The sequence below is a fragment of the Nyctereutes procyonoides genome, unplaced genomic scaffold (genome assembly GCF_905146905.1).
Source record: "Nyctereutes procyonoides isolate TBG_1078 unplaced genomic scaffold, NYPRO_anot_genome, whole genome shotgun sequence".
Classification (NCBI taxonomy): domain Eukaryota; kingdom Metazoa; phylum Chordata; class Mammalia; order Carnivora; family Canidae; genus Nyctereutes; species Nyctereutes procyonoides.
The window spans coordinates 11306309-11326674 of NW_026575033.1; the positions used below are offsets into that span (position 1 = coordinate 11306309).

At 39.7% G+C, this 20366-nt stretch overlaps 1 protein-coding gene across 2 annotated transcripts in view; it reads left to right on the forward strand.

Moving 5' to 3' along the window:
- The window catches only part of B3GLCT (beta 3-glucosyltransferase), a 127398-nt gene extending 113426 nt beyond the window's left edge, over positions 1–13972 (forward strand). For both annotated transcript variants that reach the window (XM_055317462.1, XM_055317461.1), the window contains one exon: positions 11847–13972. In XM_055317462.1, coding sequence (XP_055173437.1) covers positions 11847–11931 — 85 coding nt within the window. In that variant the 3' untranslated portion in view covers positions 11932–13972. The remainder of the gene's footprint in view (positions 1–11846) is intronic.
- The last annotated feature ends 6394 nt before the right edge of the window (positions 13973–20366 follow it).

Here is a 20366-nt window from a genome sequence, read left to right on the forward strand (position 1 = left end):
AGTTTGCACTTCTAACAAGGTAGGAAGATGGAAAAAAGAAACAATCAAGTTGGGGAGGCCCCCACCCCCCACCCTGTGAGCCGCTGGGCTAAGAGGGGTGGCGAGAACCTCCCGGACAGGAGAGCCCAGCCCCGGAGAAGCAGGAGCTTTAAAAATCCATACTGGATTCTTCCTGGACGGAAAGGCACTCGCAAGGAGCTCGGGCAGGATTCCAGGAGGGGCAGTGGAGCCCCCAGGTTCCCGGGGTCACTGACAGAGGAAGTGTGCCTGGGGAAGAGCATGCCACACACCACAGGCCGAGCTCGGTAAAGGGCTGAAGCATGCCCGGTGGGGCCCCGGGAGCAGCTCAGGCAGCGGCTCCATTTGGAGAGGGCTGTGCGGCCCCAGGAGCACAATTCCAGCAGCACAGGCCCCGGATCCCACGGTGCCAGGGGACACAGCCCAGGATCTTGCGCTCCCCCGGGATAGACAGAGGCGGAGAGGGCACAGGACAGTGAGGACGCGTCTGCCGCCATATGCCCCTGAGCTGTGCAGGTCAGTGCCCCCCGCCCCGGAGAGCATCCAAGCCAGTGCAGACTGGGAGACTAGTAGTTACTGCAGGAGCTGACTCCAGAGATGGAGAGCTGGCTTTAAGGATGATGGAGAGCTGGCCGCCAGTGGTGTTCTTCCTCCTGGTGTGACCTGTGCCTGGGAGAAGCGGGCCTGCCAGGGGACAGGGGCCTCACAGCTCCCACTGAGCCCACCACCTGGTACGGGGCGGGGCAGCACCCCCAGGTGCACACACCTGAGAATCAGTGCAGCAGGCCCCTCCCCCAGAATACCAGCTGGAAGGACAGGGGAAGAGCAAGCAAGTTCTTGACCGAGCAGCACTGGAAAGCTCCAGGGGAAGTCGAGGGATTTCCAGTATATAGAACAAGAGGATATCCTTCCTAGTTTTTTTTTTGTTTCTTTGTTTTGTTTTTTTCTTAGTTTTTTTCTTCCTTTTTCCAGTGCAACTCATTTTTAGCCACTCTGCACTGAACAAAATGACTAGAAAGAAGAACTCCCCACAAAAGAAAGAATCAGAAACAGTACTCTCTGCCATAGAGTTACAGAATTTGGATTACAATTTGATGTCAGAAAACCAATTCAGAAACACAATTATAAAGCTTCTGGTGGCTCTGGAAAAAAGCATAAAGGATTAAAGAGACTTCATGACTGCAGAATTTAGATCTAATCAGGCCAAAATTAAAAATTAATTAAATGAGATGCAGTCCAAACTGGAGGTCCTAACGACAAGGATTAATGAGGTAGAAGAAAGAGTGAGTGACATAGAAGACAAGTTGATGGCAAGGAAGGAAGCTGAGGAAAAAAGAGAAAAACAATTAAAAGACCATGAGGAAAGGTTAAGGGAAATAAATGACAGCCTAAGGAAGAAAAACCTACGTTTAATTGGGGTTCCAGAGGATGCTGTAAGGGGCAGAGGACCAGAAAGCATATTTGAACAAATCATAGCTGAGAATTTTCCTAACTTGGGGAGGGAAACAGGCATTCAGATCCAGGAGATAGAGAGATTCCCGCCCCCCAAAATCAATAAAAACTGTTCAACACCTCGACATTTAATAGTGAAACTTGCAAAGGTAAAGAGAAAATCCTTAAAACAGCAAGAGACAAGATATCCCAAACTTATATGGGGAGAAATATTAGATTAACAGCAGACCTCTCCACAGAGACCTGGCAGGCAAGAAGGGGCTGGCAGGATATATTCAGGGTCCTTAATGAGAAGAACATGCAGCCAAGAATACTCTATCCAGCAAGGCTCTCATTCAGAATAGAAGGAGAGATAAAGAGCTTCCAGGATAGGCAGAAACGGAAAGAATATGTGACCACCAAACCAGCTCTGCAAGAAATAATAAGGGGGACTTTGTAAAAGAAAGAGGAAGCCCAAAGAAATAAGCCACAAAAACAGGGGCTGAATAGGTATTATGATGATACTAAATGCATATCTTTCAATAGTAACTCTGAATGTGAATGGCTTAATGATCCCATCAAAAGATGCAGGGTTTCAGACTGGATAAAAAAGCAAGACCCATCTATTTGCTGTCTACAAGAGACTCATTTTAGACCTAAGGACACCTACAGCCTGACAATGAAAGGTTGGAGAACCATTTACCATTCAAATGGTCCTCAAAAGAAAGCAGGGGTAGCCATCCTCATATCAGTTAAATTAAAGTTTATCCCAAAGACTATACTAAGAGATGAAGAGGGACACTATGTAATGCTTCAAGGATCTATCCAACAAGAGGACCTACAACATGAATATTTATGCCCCTAATGAGGGAGCTGCCAGGCATATCAATCAATTAATAACCAAAGTAAAGACATACTTAGATAATAGTACACTAATACTGGGAGACTTCAACACGGTGCTTTCTGCAAATGACAGATATTCTAAGCACAACATCTCCAAAGAAACAAAAGCTTTAAATGATACACTGGACTAGATGGATTTCACAGATATTTATAGAACTTTACATCCAAATGCAACTGAATGCACATTTTTCTCAAGTGCACATGGAACTTTCTCCAGAATAGACCACATACTGGGTCACAAAATCAGATCTTAAATGATACCAAAAGATTGGGATTGTCCCCCGCATATTTTCAGACCATAATGCTTTGAAACTTGAACGCAATCACAAGAAGAAATTTGGAAGAAATTCAAACATGTGGAGGTTAAAGACCATCCTCCTAAAAGATGAAAGGGTCAACCAGGAAATTACAGAAGTATTAAAAAGATTCATGGAAATGAATTAGAATGAAGATACAACCGTTCAAAATCTTTGGGATACAGCAAGAGCAGTCCTAAGAGGGAAATACATCGCCATACAAGCGTCCCTCAAAAAACTGAAAAAAACCTCAAATACACAAGCTAACCTTGCACCTAAAGGAACTGGAAAAAGAACAGCAAATAAAACTTACACCCTGCAGAAGAAGAGAGTTAAAAGATTCGAGCAGAACTCAATGAAATAGAGACAAGAAAAACTGTAGAACAGATAAACAAAACCAGGAGTTGGTTCTTTGAGAGAATTAATAGGATAGATAAACCATTAGCCAGCCTTTTAAAAACAAAAGAGAAAAGACTAATAAAATCATGAATGAAAAAAGGAGAGATCACCACCAATACCAAGGAAATACAAACGATTTTAAAAACATATTATGAGCAGCTATACACCAGTAAGTTAGGCAATCTAGAAGAAATGGACGCATTTCTGGAAAACCACAAACTACCAAAACTGGAACAGGAAGAAATAGAAAACCTGAACAGGCCAACAACCAGGGAAGAAATCGAAGCAGTCCTCAAAAACCTCCCAAGACACAAAAGTCCAGGGGCAGATGGCTTCCCAGGGGAATTCTATCAAACACTTAAAGAAGAAACAATACCTATTCTAATGCTGTTCTGAAAGATAGAAAGGGATGGAATACTTCCAAACTCTTTCTGTGAGGCCAGCATCACCTTAATTCCAAAACCAGACAAGGACCCCACCAAAAAGGAGAATTATAGATCAATATCCCTGATGAACACAGATGCAAAAATTCTCAACAAGATAGTAGCCAATAGGATCCAACAGTACATTAAGATTATTCACCATGACCAAGTGGGATTTATCCCCGGGATGCAAAGCTGGTTCAACACTCGCAAAGCAATCAACGTGATAGATCATATCAATAAGAGAAAAAACAAGAACCATATGATCCTCTCAATAGATGCAGAGAAAGCATGTGACAAAATACAGCATCCATTCCTGATCAAAACTCATATTGAGAGTGTAGGGATAGAGGGAACATTCCTCAGAATCTTAAAAGCCATCTATGAAAAGCCCACAGCAAATATCATTTCTCAGTGGGGAAACACTGGGAGCCTTTCCCCTAAGATCAGGAACATGACAGGAATGTCCACTCTCACCACTGCTATTCAACATAGTACCAGAAGTCCTAGCCTCAGCAATCAGACAACAAAAAGAAATAAAAGGCATTCAAACTGGCAAAGAAGTTAAACTCTCCCTCTTTGCAGATAACATGATACTGTACATAGAAAATCCAAAAAACTCCACCCCAAGATTGCTAGAACTCATACAGCAATTTGGCAGTGTGGCAGGATACAAAATCAATGCCCAGAAATCAGTGGCATTTCTATACACTAACAATGAGACTGAAGAAAGAGAAATTAAGGAGTCAATCCCATGTACAATTGCATCCAAAAGCATAAGCTACCTAGGAATAAAGCTAACCAAAGAGGTAAAAAACCTATCCCTAAAAACTACAGAACATTTCTGAAAGAAATTGAGGAACACACAAAGAGATGAGAAAATACTCCATGCTCATGGATTGGAAAAATTAATATCGTGAAAATGTCAATGCTACCCAGGGCAATTTATACATTTAATGCAATCTCTATCAAAATACCATGAACTTTCTTCAGAGAGTTGGAACAAATCATCTTAAGATTTGTGTGGAATCAGAAAGACCCCGAATAACCAGAGGAATATTGAAAAAGAAAACCAGAGCCGGGGGCATCACAATGCCAGATTTCAGGTTGTACTACAAAGCTGTGGTCATCAAGACAGTGTGGTACTGACACAAAAACACACATAGATCAATGGAACAGAATAGAGAATCCAGAAATGGCCCTTCAACTCTATGGTCAACTAATATTTGACAAAGCAGAAAAGGCTATCCACTGGAAAAAAGACAGTCTCTTCAATAAATGGTGCTGGGAGAATTGGACTGCCATGTGCAGAAGAATGAAACTACACCATTCTCTTACACCATACACAAAGATAAACTCAAAATGAATGAAAGATCTAAATGAGACAAGAATCCATCAAAATCCTAGAGGAGAAGACAGGCAACACCCTTTTTGAACTTGGCCATAGCAACTTCTTGCAAGATACATCTGTGAAGGCCAGGGAGACAAAAGCAAAAATGAACTATTGGGACTTAAGATAAAAAGCTTCTGCACAGCAAAAGAAACAGTCAACAAAACTAAAAGACAACATACAGAGTGGGAGAAGATATTTGCAAATGACCTATCAGATAAAGGGTGAGTATCCAAGATCTATCAAGAACTTATTAAACTCAACAGCAAAGAAACAAACAATCCAATCATGAAACGGGCAAAAGACATGAACAGCAATTTCACAGAGGAAGACATACACATGGCCAACAAGCACATGAGAAAAATGCTCCGCCTCACTTGCCATCAGGGAAATACAAATCAAAACCACAATGAGATACAACCTCACACCAGTGAGAATGGGGAAAATTAACAAGACAGGAAACAACAAGTGTTGGAGAGGATGCGGAGAAAGGGGAACCCTCTTGCACTGTTGGTGGGAATGTGAACTGGTGGAGCCACTCTGGAAAACTGTGTGGAGGTTCCTCAGTTAAAAATGGAACTGTCCTATGTCCCAGCAATTGCACTGCTGGGGATTTACCCCAAAGATACAGATGCAGTGAAATGCATCTGTACCCCAATGTTTTTAGCAGCAATGTCCACAATAGCCAAACTCTGGAAGGAGCCACAGTGTCCATCAAAAGATGAATGGATGAAGAAGATGCGGTATATGTATACAATGGAATATTACTCAGCCATTAGAAATGACGAATACCCACCATTTGCTTCAGTGTGGATGGAACTGGAGAGTATTATGCTGACTGAAGTAAGTCAATCAGAAGAGGACAAACGTTATATGGTCTCATTCATTTGGGGAATATAAAAAATAGTGAAAGAGGAGAAGAGAGAAAATGAGTGGGAAATATCAGTGAGGGTGACAGAACATGAGAGACACCTAACTCTGGGAACAAGGGGTGGTAGAAAGGGAAGTGAGTGGGGGGTTGGGGTGACTGGGTAATGGGCAATGAGGGGGGCACTTGACAGGATGAGCACTGGATGTTACACTGTATGTTGGCAAATTGAACTCCAATAAAAATATTTTTAAAAAACATACTAGAAATGGTACTGATATTAAATCATTAAACATCTGCATTGAAAGCAAAAGAATATTATCATACAAATCTGAATTAAGTGGAATAAAAGAAATATTAAAGGTTAGAGCACAAGTCAGTGTAGAAAACAGAAAAAAAGAGAAAATTAGTTAAGTCAAAAATGAGTTCTTTTGGAAAGATCAGCTAATTTGGTAAATGTTAAGCTAGATTGCTCAAGAGAAAAGGAAAGAAGACAGACATTACCAAGGTTGATAATGAAAGAGGGGACATCACTGCAAATCATACCAAAATTGTGCCAACAACTTAGACAATTTAAATAAAATGAGAGAAATTTCTAGGATCATGCTCATTAGCAAAACTTTTTAAAAGTATTTGAACCTACATACATTGATGGAATGGAATTAAAGGAGTGAGAATACTTCCCAATTCATTTTATGAGGCCAATATTAGTCTAATATGTCAAAGACACATATTGTTGAGGTGCTTGTGTAGTGCAGTCAGTTAAGCATCTGATTCTTGGTTTTGGCTCAGGTCCCCACATCAGGGGACCCTGCATCAGGGCTCCACACTCAGTGGGGAGTCTGCTTGGGTTCTGTCTCCCTCTCCCTCTGCTGCTCCCCTCCCCCCCACACACACATGCTCTTTCTTTCTCTCAAATATATATTTAAAAAAGATGCATATTGTATCCCTAGAGCAAGAACTTAGAAAATCACTCCAAAATGTTGCTAAAAAAAAAGTAACAAAGGGATTAAAATGGTATACCACAAAAGTAAACTACCAGCTGATATTACTCTTGAGCATAGATGGAAAAATCCTTAACAAAATATTAGCAAATTGAATCCAGCAATGTATAAAAGAAGTTATATGCCATAACCAAGTGGGATTTATCACAAAAATGCAACAAAATTTGTGTAGTGATTTGGCAACAAAATATCTGAAAATGAAGAAAATAATGTTATTCAAAGTAGCATGCAAATGAATAAAATACTCAGGGATAAATCTAAAAAGGAAGTTACACTGTACAATAAAATTCTGAGAGAAATTAAGATATAATTAAATGAAGAGATATATACCATATTTATGGATTAGAAGACTCAATATTGCTATGATGGCAATTTCTCCATCGACTTTTTAATATTCATTTAAAGTGAACTATATTATTTCATCTTATTCATTTAAAATTAACTTATTCTGAGTGCCTAAATGAAGTGTTCTGGATCAGAGATAGATTTTTACATTAAGTACCTCACAATAAATAATAAGCCCATCTTGCCCTCACTGCCACTCCCACTGCCTGGAGGTAGTTTTTACCTTCAGGGAAGCATATGAGGGCCAATTCACTTTCCCTGCACAAGTGACTAGATACCCCATAGGCAAGGGACAAAGAAAAATTGTTTTCTCCGCTTTGAAAGGTGAAGCCTTCCTTACTTTAGCATTTTGGTATGCAAATAAATACGTCATTCTTCCTTGAAATGTAACTGCATTCCCAGGTGAAAGTGTTCAGTTCTCTCTGGCGCCTTGGCGCACTTACCCTCTGGACCTGGTTCAGGGATACAACCATTGGCTTCTCCAAGAGATAAGGTTGGTTTTACTCTCTTTGGGGATCAGATCAGTTTAGACAAATGGAATGTGAAATGTTTCTTTTAGGCTTTAGGGCTTTTATACAGGAAATTTTATTTCCCTGAATCCCCCAAATTCATCTATAGATTCAGTGCAATCCCTATCAAAGTCATAGCAGGCTTCTTTGTAAAGATAGACAAGCTGATCCTAAAATTTATATGGAAATACAAATGATTCTTAAAAAAGCAAAATTTGAAGATTTACCCTCCTGTGATTTCAAAACCTACTATAAAGCTATGATAATCAAGACAATGCATAATTAGTATAAGGATATACTTATACACATGCATACACACACATCAGTGGAACAGGATAGATTCTAGAAATATATCCTCTCATTTATGGTAAACTGGTTTTTGACAAAGATGCCAAGGCAATCCAGTGGAGAAGTAGAACAGATGGTCAGATGGTGCTGAACAATTATATATTCTACACAAAAAATTGAACCTGAGACTTGACCTCATAACACAAAAATTAATTCAAAATGGATCATAGTACAAAATATAAGTACAAAATATACTAAAACTATACACTGCTGGAAAAAAAACTGTAAGGATAATTCTTTGTGACCTCAGTTCAGGCAAAGATTTATGGCATCAGCAGCATGACCCATAGAAGAAAAATTCATAAATTGAACTCATATAACTTAAAAACTCCTTGCTCTTTAAAATATATCCTTAGGTGAATGAAAAAATTCATAATCTGGGAGCAATATTTATAAATTATGTATCTGGTAAAGATCTTGAATCCAGAATATATAACAATCTTTTACAACCCAATAAGAAAATAGAATTTAAGCTGGGTAAGAGATTGAATAGACATTTCGCTAAAGAGGATACATAAACAGCTACTAAGCACATGGGAATATGCTCAACATTATTAGTCATTAGGGACATGCAAACTAAAATCACATCTATAGAACAGCTATAAGCAAACAGATCATTCCCAGTGCTGATGAGGATATAGAAACCTGGACCTCTAGTGGCAATATAAAATACAGTTTCTTTGGAAATGTTTTGGCAGTTTTTAAAAAGTTAAACATACATGTGGCAGGCACTTTATGACATAGACTTTATGACATTGGTTCCCTCCTGCTGGTATTCATACCCCGTGTTTCCTTTCCTGAGTATGAGCCAGTAGCACATGGCAAAGGTGATGGAATGTCTCTTCTATACTTAAATTACAAGGGATTGTGACTTCCATCTTCCTTGTAGACTCTCCCTACTTCCTTCCTGGCTTGCAGGTTTTGTTGGAGCAAGCTGTAAGGGGGCAGGGCATGAGAGTGAAGCCTTCAGCTCAGTAGCCCACCATGAACTGAATAAGCCCACCAGAAACTAGTAACCACCCAGTGAGCTTAGAAGTGGATCTTTTCCTAGTTGAGCCTTCAGATGAGATCATAGAGCCTGGGCTGACATCCTGATTATGATCTTGTGAGACACCTTGAAGCAAAGGTTGTAGCTAAGTTGTGCCAAGACTCCTGACCCATGGAAGCTATGTGATAATAACTATGTATTGTTTGAATGGTATATCCACTCAACATAATACTGCTCAGCAGTAAAAGTAATGATGCAGCAATGCTAAGTGAAGGAAGCCAGGCACAAAACATTCACAGTTTATGATTCCATTAATAAAGAAATTTCTAGAAAAAGCAATACTATAGAGAAAATGCAAACCAGTGATTTCTTGGGACAGTGAGGGTGGGGATTGACTGAAAGTGCATGGCAGGGAATTTTGGGGAAATGACTATAATCTTTTAAAACTGGATTTGTGGTTGCTTAATATGGAAATCTATTAGAAATTTTCAAACTACCGTGACTGTGTGAATTATATGGTATGTAAATCAAATGTCAATACAGCTAGAAAAAATATTTTTGTATAAGGAAATACAGATTTAATCTCCATTTGTTGCAGTGTTCAATGTGCTCTAATATTTACAGATTAATTTTAATTTCACCTAATGGATGTACTTCTCATGCAGTTTATGCCACCTCTCTCTTTCTGTGCACAGCTTTCCATCATGCTCCATGTCTGTTCCTAAGGCCACCTCCCTCACCCCAACCCTGCCTGTTTGGTACTTCCTTTTGGCATTTTGGGCACAGAAATGTGATGACCAGAGTCCATTTAGACTTCTGGTATTATGGACACCTCTGTGAATCCATTTCACTTCTCCAGTTTTGTCTTCTTCTTTTCCAAAACTGCATTTTCCAGAAACAATGAGCACATTCTAATACTAAACCAGCTCTTCACTCATCCATGGCTCCTAACATTCAACTATAATCATTTCTGGAATCTGCATCAATAAAGGGAAAGATATTATGCATTTCTTTTTTTCCCTGTGAAATGCATTTGTGTCTCTAAGAGTTCATTTTTAAATATGAAAAAAAAACAAGCCAAGATTTGTTTCCATGCTTTTCTTTCTTTCTTCTGGGAGCATTGTGGAATTATCTGAGAACTGAATTGAGAGTATATTTTCCCTGGGGTTTCTTCCAAGCCAGTAAACTCCCAGAGGGCCTTACAAGTAGGTCCCTCAGCTAATACTCAGAACTTTCTCAACTCTGTTAGACTTTATTCTAGTGCGTATTTTGATCTTTGTTTCACTCTCTTCCTTTAAAATTGTCTTCTTAGATTTTTAACTCAATGAGCACTTAGAATTTTTAAAGGACGATGAATGGTTGGTATGGAAGTTCTCCCCCTACATTACTTTGAAGTATTCTGAGCAGATATTGTGAACACTTATCAGAGCAGAATATTTGTACCATCGATGGATAAAGCCTCCCAAGGAGGCTAGGGCAGCCAGGACACTGCTGATGTGCTAGGCTTGTGCCACACAGAATCAGGACCAGCTTCAGGTGTCCTTGTAGAACACTGGACTAGGGGCTAGGCACCTGCTCTTGTCCCCATTCCAATATGTGCTAGTCATGTTACCCTAAGGAAGTTTTAACTTCTGTGAGCTCCAGTTACCTCCTATATAAATTGAAGATGAATCAGGATACTCTGACCATCTTGCAAGGTTGTTTTAAGGGTTGAATGAGATAAAATTTAATAAAGGTATTTTGTAAACCATTTAAGAGAGTTTATAGTATTCTTATTAAACATTTAAGCATAATGTAATAAAGTAGGAGCCTAGAGAAGACTTTTTTTTAAATTTTTATTTATTTATGATAGTCACACAGAGAGAAAGAGAGAGGCAGAGACACAGGCAGAGGGAGAAGCAGGCTCCATGCACTGGGAGCCCGACGTGGGATTTGACCCGGGGTCTCCAGGACTGCTGCGCCACCCAGGGATCCCTAGAGACTTTTTTTTAAAAAAAATATCCTATCCAGCTTTAATAAAGCCAAGACTATTTTAGTATTGATAACCCCGTGAATTACTATAGAACACAGATAGTCTATATAAATCTGTAAACAAGATAAACATTGAAAGTGTGTGGATGCTTTGTTTAGAGTAAAAAAAAAAATATCTGGTTTCTGTTTCCTTTTATACCCTGAAGGATATTTCAATCTCAGTCATCCTAGGTTGTGTCTGATTCTGCTTAAACTTCATTTTGTAAATTCTAGAAAATATTGAAATTACTGTGGACAAAATTTTTAGGCTCTCTTTAACTACTAGTTACTCAATGTTTCCCTTGCCATTTCTGGAGTCAGACTAGGTATCTGGGTAGGAAGAGAGTGTTGCGTTGCTCACATTTCTCCATGACCTCTGATGAGCTCCACATTTTCCTTCTCTGAGAGGCATACACCTAATTACACGTCAGGGCAGTGGGCAGGCAAGGTGAACCCCAAGAACTCTTCACCCCATTCTTACACACACACACACACACACACACAATGTATAGTCAGAGTTTCTTTAGACAGGCCTGGGAAATAGCAATTTTTCTGCCTTTTACAGAAGTTGTAATAGTCACTTAAATAACTTACAAGGAAGGCTTTTTAGATTTATTACCATTGTTGAGGAATTTCCTGGAGGTATGACTATAGATCATGGAAGCAAAAAGTGGTACATATGGATATTAAATTTAAATTAAATTAAATCTCCAGTCTCCAATTGGAGATACAAAAGCCAAAGCCTCATGTCAGCAGGAAGAGGGCGGAAAAGATTTTCCTTTTTGCCTTTAGATTCCCATAACCCATATCAAATATTGAAGAAAATCAGTCATTTCGTAAATTCAAATGCTATTCTGAAGCAAAATTGTTTTCAGCGAATATAGGAACATAATTCTCTGTTTCTTCTTCCTGCAGGCTCGGCCCGTGGATTATCCTAGGGACTACCTTTCTCACCAGGTTCCCATATCCTTTCACAAACACTGGAACATTGATCCAGTAAAAGTGTATTTCACGTGGCTGGCACCCGGTGAGGAAGACAAAGCCAGGCAGGAGACACAGAAGGGCTTTAAGGAAGAGTTATAAAGCGTGCTAGCCTGGGAGCACAGTTTGGGTCGGAGACTGGCATCGTCCTGCTGAGCGGTGAGCATACTGTTGCCACATGCCACATGGCATTGGAAGCCTTTTGACTTTAGGTTGAAATTACATATATGGTATTTTTTGAGGCGGGGGGCAGGGAACAGAGTCATAGGGAAAACCCTGGGATTTTTTTTTTCTGGGGGAAAAAAAGCATTTGCTTTTGCATTATGCAATTATTGTTAATATACAATGATTACTGTGTATTTTTTCAAGTTGTGGTATAGCAGCTTTATTACTGTCACAGAAAAATAAATGGTACCAGAAGTCTCCCTCCTATTTTCTCTCTTCATTATAAAGTGTCAGATGGGTATGAGACTGGAAAGACATGGCTGTATTTATATATGTGCTAGATACATATATGTGTGTGTATATATATATATAGTACATATAGAATATATACTTTATACATATAGTATATATTCTATACTTTAGATAGAGGAGGCAACATCTGTTGACATGGATATTGCCATGGTGTAAACTTTTTGACTGTATTATTGATGATGAAAATTATTTTCTGGTTATTCAGTAGGAATAATGCTGTAGTAAATATCATTCATAAAACATCATAAAAGTCTAGATATGAAGTCCCCCATAGTCTGTAATCAAGGTTGTTATGTTTTATCTATTGTTCTGTTTTTGCCTCATAAAAAGAGAATAAGAAGTCTTCTGTTAGAACTTTCTATTTCTTTAGAGGTTCATCTGTGTTCTATTTCTCCCCAAAGCCCTATCTTTATGACCTCCTTGTAACACAAAAGTGTACTGGATGCTGCCAGAAAATAGTGTTTTCAATATTTAAAGACAATGTTGTCATGATTTATTCAAGTCAGTGAGCTCTGTGTAAGTCTCAGGAAGTGAATTAAATTAATTTGTACCTGATGTTTTACTCTTATTTTTCCTTGAATGTTACTTAATGACTCCCTGCTGGCTCATAATAGACCCTCCAGTGTACCATGAAACCCTCGTGGAAAGACAGCATGGTGATTTGGCAATTACCCTGGTTCTTACAGAATGAGATTTGAACACAGTATTTTTTATTTTCAAATCATATCTTTAATATATAGTAATTTAACACATTATTAATTTGTAAAAAGTACTCTGATGTTTTAATTATAGAATTCTGTTTTTCTAAGAGTGTTTGCATAAAATTTGATTTTCGTATGTCTTAAACTAATTTTGGTCTAGTAAAATACTTTCCTTTTTTTAAAAAAATAAAAATTGCTATTCGTTAACTTTGCTTATAAGGCTCATAATTATAGTGAAGCGCAGGGTTTTAAAGCCATACCACCAAAAGTACCCATGTGTGTTTTTTTTTAACAATATTTTTTTCTTGTAGCTTAGACTGGACTCATTTCCAAAATGATGCAATAGTATTTTTACCATTGTTCCAAATTAGCAAATACCAGGACTGGTGTGTTTTCAGTGGTACCTGAATGCACTGGATTTGTTTCTGTGAAAGTGGATTTTTGTGGCCTGTGCAAGGAATGGATCGGAGATGATGAACTGGATGTGAAGCACCCTAAGGATTTATAGATCTATCAAACTATTGGTGGTGACATCAGCATTGTTGTCATAGCTGGGCTGGTTGTCATGGCTACTGTTGCAGAGGCCTCCGGGTCACCTGTGATAAAATCCCCCTGGAGGGCCTGGCTGCCTGATCCAGTGGAGAAGAGGCTTTGGTTCTTCCTGCTCCTGCTCCTACTTGCCACACTCAGAATACAGCATATTCGTTTGATAGGACTGAACCAGCATCTGTATGTGAAGAGCCACGTCAAGTTTTCTTATGATCAGTGCCTTCTACTGATACCGGAGCACCTCCTCTGGTACTTGTTGGTGTTTTGTTAATTATGTTTAGTTTCTGGAACTATGTAAGCCTAACCACAAATAAAAGGTCTTTGCCTAAGTTACTCTTTCCTCCAATGTATTCATTAGTCCAACCTAGAGTGGGAAGGGCAAGGGGAAAAAGAATTAATGGAGTCAGTGGGAAAAGCTGGTGGCTTGGTAAACAGTTTTCAGAGAGAAAAATTAATAAGCTATCCTTTTTTAAATATTTTATTTACTTATTAATGAAAGACACACACACACAGAGAGAGAGAGAGAGAGAGAGAGAGAGAGAGGCAGAGACACAGGCAGAGGGAGAAGCAGGCTCGATGCAGGACTCGATCCCGGGACTCCAGGATCACGCCCTGGGCTGAAGGCAGGCGCTAAACTGCTGAGCCACCCAGGGATCCCCCAATAAGCTATCCTTTTAAGAGAAAACCATCAGACATTGAAGATATATTTATACTAAGTCCATGAAATGATCATCTATCTTATTATTTAAAAGTGGGGATGTCATTTTGGAATGGATTCCCATACAGTTCCTATCTTAAGAAATACATTTTGGATCTGAACTTCCCAGGACAGATATTGTCCTAGTCACATTTCTTTTGCCCCCCCCCCCTTTTTTTTTTAATAGGCAGAGGAAGAAGCAGGCTCCATGCACCGGGAGCCCGACGTGGGATTCGATCCCAGGTCTCCAGGATCACGCCCTGGGCCAAAGGCAGGCGCTAAACTGCTGCGACACCCAGGGATCCCCTCTCTTGCCTTTTTAATAAGCATTTACTCCCAGATGGTTATTTTTATCCTAGGGATGTCAATAGCTGGAATGCTATTTTTGCTTTTAAGGCACTTCTGATATAACTAAAGCCACGTTATCTATGTAGGATTTTTACATCTTGTAGCTAAATTAGAAATTTAGACACAAACATAGCCCTTATGGAATGTTCAGGAAGATAAAACAGTAGCACAAAGTGATTATTTGCACAGGTTTATCAATGTTTTCTGAATTTCCTGATTATTGAATACCTTAAGTGTTTCCACATCCGTATCCATTAAAATTGTTTGTTTTTCCTCAAAAATCCAATAGAAGAATGCTGGAAGAATTTTAAGAATGTTTCTATTGTCTTTCATTCATAATCAGAGATGTAATTTCAGGGCACCTGGGTGGCTCAGTTAAATGTCTACTTTCAGCTCATTATCTCTAGTCCCTGGGATTGAGCCCCACATGGGGGGTGGGGTCCCTGCTCAGCAGGAGTCTGCTTCTCTGTCTGCTCCTCCCCCGCTCATGCTCTCATTCTCTCTCTCAAAAAAAAAATGTTTTTTAAAAATCAGAGATATAATTTCTGTGGACTAAAATGAATGAATCAATCAATAGATTCATTCAGCAGCTGTTTATTAAACACCTACTACGTAGCAGACATTCCAGGATGCCCTTTATCTGTCCTCTTCGTCACTCTGCCCCTGGCATCTTTGAATACCTGGCACACAGTAGGTAGTGTTGTTTTATATTCCCATGAATTCTATAAACATGTCACCTGCAAAATGTGTTTTCCTCCTCCCTGTAGAACGTGAGGTGTTTGTATCTCATGTTGTCTTTTAGTGCATGTCTTCCCTTAAGAGGCATTTATATTCCTTGTAGGAGTAACCGTAGGTGGAAGGAGAAGGAATGTAAAGTAGTAAACAAGTGAAGGAACAAGATAATTTCTCATAATGATAAATGTTATCATAAATTTTAAGATAGAACGTTCTAGGGAATGTCCTATGTGATGAGAATGATCACATAGAGAGTGAGGTTGGCACAAACAGGATACCATGTTAGACCTGGAGACTACATTGGGTGGGAGTGGTCAGAGAAGGCCTCTTTGAGAAGGTGATGTTTGAGCAAAGATCCAAAGGACTAGAAGGGATCAGGAATGCAAGGTATATTCATGGATTGTTCTAGGCAGAGGGAACAGGAAATGTGAAGGTTCAAAGGTGGGAACAAGATAGTTGTGGGAAAAGACACAACTTCGTGTGTGTGGCACTGCTTAGCTATCATCATTGTGTGACCATTGCTTAGCTATCATCATTACCTGACATCCATGCGATGTCAAATAAATAATTGATAGGGAAATCTGGAGATCAGCCAGAGGAGTCAAGCCTGGAGATATAATTTTCGAACTCATCAGCATGTTACAGGTTTTGAAAATCACAAGATTGAATGAGGTCATCTAGGGAGAAAGTACAAGAGAGAACAGAACAAGGAGGTCATCTAGGGAGAAAGTATAGGAGGGAACAGAACAAGGGCAGCCTGAGCAGGTCAGTCAGTGAGGTGGGAGGGACCCCCAGTGATGTATAAAGGAAGCCAAATAAAGATTTTTTTTAAGAAGCAGATGGTCAGATGTGTCCCATGTTGCCAAGGGGTCCATTAGAGAGGATGGAGAAGTGACTATGTGATTCAGCAGCATGGAGGTGACCTTGATAAGATCACTCCCAGTGAATGGGGTAGCATGGGGGAGGGAATGGATTCTGAGACTGCAGAGAACAATTATAAACATTTTTTTTTGGGGGGGGATGAGTTCAAGACAAGGGGAAGCAGCCTAAGGGGGGGCATGGAGACTAGGTAGTTTGCATTTTAAGATAGAAGATTCTAGGGAATGTCCACATGTGATGAGAATGATCACGTAGAGAGTAAGGCTGGTACAATGACTACATGGGCAGTCTTGGCGCAACAGGACAGAATCCAGAGTTCAGTGGAGGAATCCACTCTGTCGAATGGGAGAAAGTGTAGGTACAGAGAAAGAGTTTTAGATTTGCTGACAAGAAAATGTGAGTGTTTGAATCTGATCATTTTTTGGTTTTAAGGTTTTATTATTTGACAGAAAGAGAGGGAGCCTGCACAAGTAGGGTGAAGGGCAGAGGGAGAGGGAAAAGCAGACTCCCCGCTGAGCAGGGAGCCCAATGTGGGGCTCATCATGCCTTGAACTTAAGGCAGAGGCATAACTGTCTGAATCACCCAGGCACCCTGAATTTGATCACTTCTATTGTGAGACAGGTAACCTGCTGGGAGTGACTTTTCACATATGTTTGTTCCTATGAAGAGCTGTGATGTGAATAATACATAGAGCTTACTCTGCTTGGCACTGTTCTAAGGGCTTCACACATCAGCTTATTTAATCCTCACAATAACTCTTCGAAGTGAATACTATAGTTTTTCCCAGTTTACACTGGGGGTAATTGAAGCACAGAGAGATTGAGTAACCAGTTAAAAGTCACACAGCTAGCTGGTAAGTGGCACAGCTGGGTTTTAAGCTCATTTTGGCTCCAGAGTCTATTCATTGAATATCTGTGGACTTTGACCTCTAAGAAGAACATGTAGCACTAGCACAGATAAAGATGACCGAGAATCCAAGAGTCAATCATAAGTAACCCTATATTAGAGAGATTCAAGGCCAATGTGATTATATATCAGATAAATTATAGAAGCGAGATGTGTTGGGTGGTTAAAAAAAATGAGGAAATGGCTACCTGAGATTGAATTTTAAACTCTGTACCAGCACTATGGACAACAATACATCTAGAAGGGATGAAGGTACTCCTGCACTGTGACTCCACAGTTCTACTCTGAGGCATATGCCCTAGTGACACTTGTACGCCAATGCACTGAAAAGCATTTACAGCAATATTCATAGCAGCATGCACAGTTCAGGAGAGCCAAAAGCTGCAACTAGTTTATGTGTCCCTTGCTTGAAGAACTAATAAGTTGTGGTATGTCTTTATAATATCACGTCATGCAGCAATTAGTATGAATGTACTACCGCTACATGAGACCTCTCCATGTAGCAAATTTAAAGTCACAGAACAAAACGTAGTAGGATTTCCTTTGAATAATTTAAAACCATGCAAAATGAAACAGTAAACCCAGAGATACATACCTAAACAAATAAGGAATACGGGAATGATAAACACAGAATTCAAGACAGTAATGACCTCTTGGGGAAAGTGAGAGGGATATGCGGTCAGACACATGGGGGCCTCAACGGTAACCTTAATTTCTATTTCTTAAACAAGTTGGTGTGTATATGGGTGTTTATTTCATAAGTAGTCTTTATGCCTGATACATGTTATAAACACTCCCTGTTCAACATTTAATTTTAATGTAATTAATGACAAACTATTTATTTACTTATTTATAAAGATTTTATTTATTTATTCATGAGAGATACACATAGAGAGAGAGAGAGGTAGAGACACAGGCAGAGGGAGAAGCAGGCTCCATGCAGGGAGCTCGACATGGGACTTGATCCTGGGACTCCAGAATTACGCCCTGGGCCAAAGGCAGGCACTAAACCACTGAGCCACCCAGGAATCCCCCAAACCTGATTTAATTAAAAAACCCAAGAGTGTCTTGTTAAGCATCTAATGTGTATTAATTTCTGGTGGCATCAGAAACAATTATCACAAACTGGGTGGCCTAACAAAAGCAAAAATGATTATCCTTTGTCCTGCCTGTGGAATTCTGGGAGTCTAGCAACCTTCTTTCATTTTGTCCTGTTTCTGTCACTTTGGGTCAAACAGGCATCATTTCTGCTTGTGTAACAATCTCAAAAACCCTGTGGGTCTCCTGTGTATGTCAAGGGGACTCATGCAATGGGACGAGGGGCTCCTCCACAGATCCTTCCTGATGGTCTCATCTCTACCCTTGGCTTCTGCTCCAATGGCTACGCCCTTGGCTTTCTCTTCATGGCATTCCTTCCTCAGCATCAATCTCCTAATTTGGGCATCCTTTACAGTCTGAATTGGCTAAAAATCTCCCAAACTGTCAAGTTCAGTTTCCTTTTTGCTTCACGGTTTTTCTATTTATCTCTGTCGTCTCAAATGTTACTACAGGTTACAAGAAGAAACCAGAGCACGTTCAATACTTTACTTGGAAATCTCAGCAAAATATTCAAGTTCTTTGCTTCCAAGTTCTACTTTCCATGTAACTAACTATAGGACATAATTTAGCTAGACTTTCTGCTATTACAGACCAAGGATCCTCTTTCCTCCAGTTTCCAAAAATATTTTCCTTATTCCCTTCTGAGTCCTCACCAGCAGGGCCTTGAAAGCTCAAATTTCTACCAACATTTTGTTTATAACAAGGTATGTATTCTCTAATGTGACATAGGTTTTCTTTCCCGTGCTCCTTGCTTCCTCCTGAGTACTGGCTGGCAGAACCTTTAACATCCATTTCTACCAATAGGATATTTAGGGTAATGTTTGCTTTCTCATCATACATGTAAAAGTTCTTCCAGCTTCCACCCATTACCCATTCCAAAGCCACTTCCACATTTTTAGCTATGTATCATAGCAGCATCTTGCTTCCCAGGGCCAAAATTTGTACTTGTGGCTGCTTTAATAAATTACCACAAACCTGGTGGCTCAAAACAACTGAAATTTATACATTTATAGTTCTGGAGGCCAGAAAGCTGAAATTAATATTGCTGGGTGAAAATCAGAGTGCTGGCAGGGCAACGCTTCCTTCAGAGGGGAGAAATCCATGCTTTGCCTCTTCTAGCTTCTGGTGGCGGCTGTATTCCTTGGTTTGTGGTGCATCACTCCAATTTCTGCCTCTCTGGTCACACTGACTTCTCTCTTGTCTATATGTCAAATATCCATGTCTCCACCTCCCTCTCATAAGGACACATGTAATTGCATTTACAGCTCACCTAGATAACCCAGCATAACCTTCCCATCTCTAATCACACCTGCAAAATCCCTTTCTTGCCATATCAGCTAACGCTCACAGGTTCTAGGAATTAGGACATGGTTATCTTTTTGAGAGACAGCATTATTCAGCCTACTTCAGTGTGCTGACATTCACTGATAGGTGATGACATGAGCAAGCAAGTGGGCAAATTGGGGGAGTCTATGGATGACATGCCCACTCATTCATTCATTCACTCATTACTTACTTAACAAATATTTTTAGTGACTATGTTGTGCCAGGCATTGTTGCTAGATGTCAGAAGGCACTGGGTTCTCAATGGTGCCACTTAGATCATCCCACATCAGGAAACACACACACCCACACAATACACAGATTTTTCTTTTTTTAAAGGCATTCTTTATATGGAGAAGAAATTAGTTTAGAGGCCTGCATACCAGTCTACCGGACCTTTTCAGACATGTCTATATCTAGAATTTCTTTTCACTATTTTTACCTTCCTGCTTTATTCCTCCTCTGAGTTTCTTCTGATTCCACATCTGGAACTGGGAATTACTCTGTTCCTTTATGTTTAGGGTAGAATAAGCACTAGCTTAAAAGGTCCTAGCTCTGTGCAATCTTGGGTGATTCACTGTGTGTCTCTGGGCTTCAGCTTTGTAATCAAATGAAGCAGATTGAACTTGAAAATGTTATGATTCTACTGTCTAAATATAGGGCCTATATTACTAAATATTCCATTACTAAATATTCCTGGTGGATGCTATTTCTACATTTTTATGTTCCATTATGAAAAG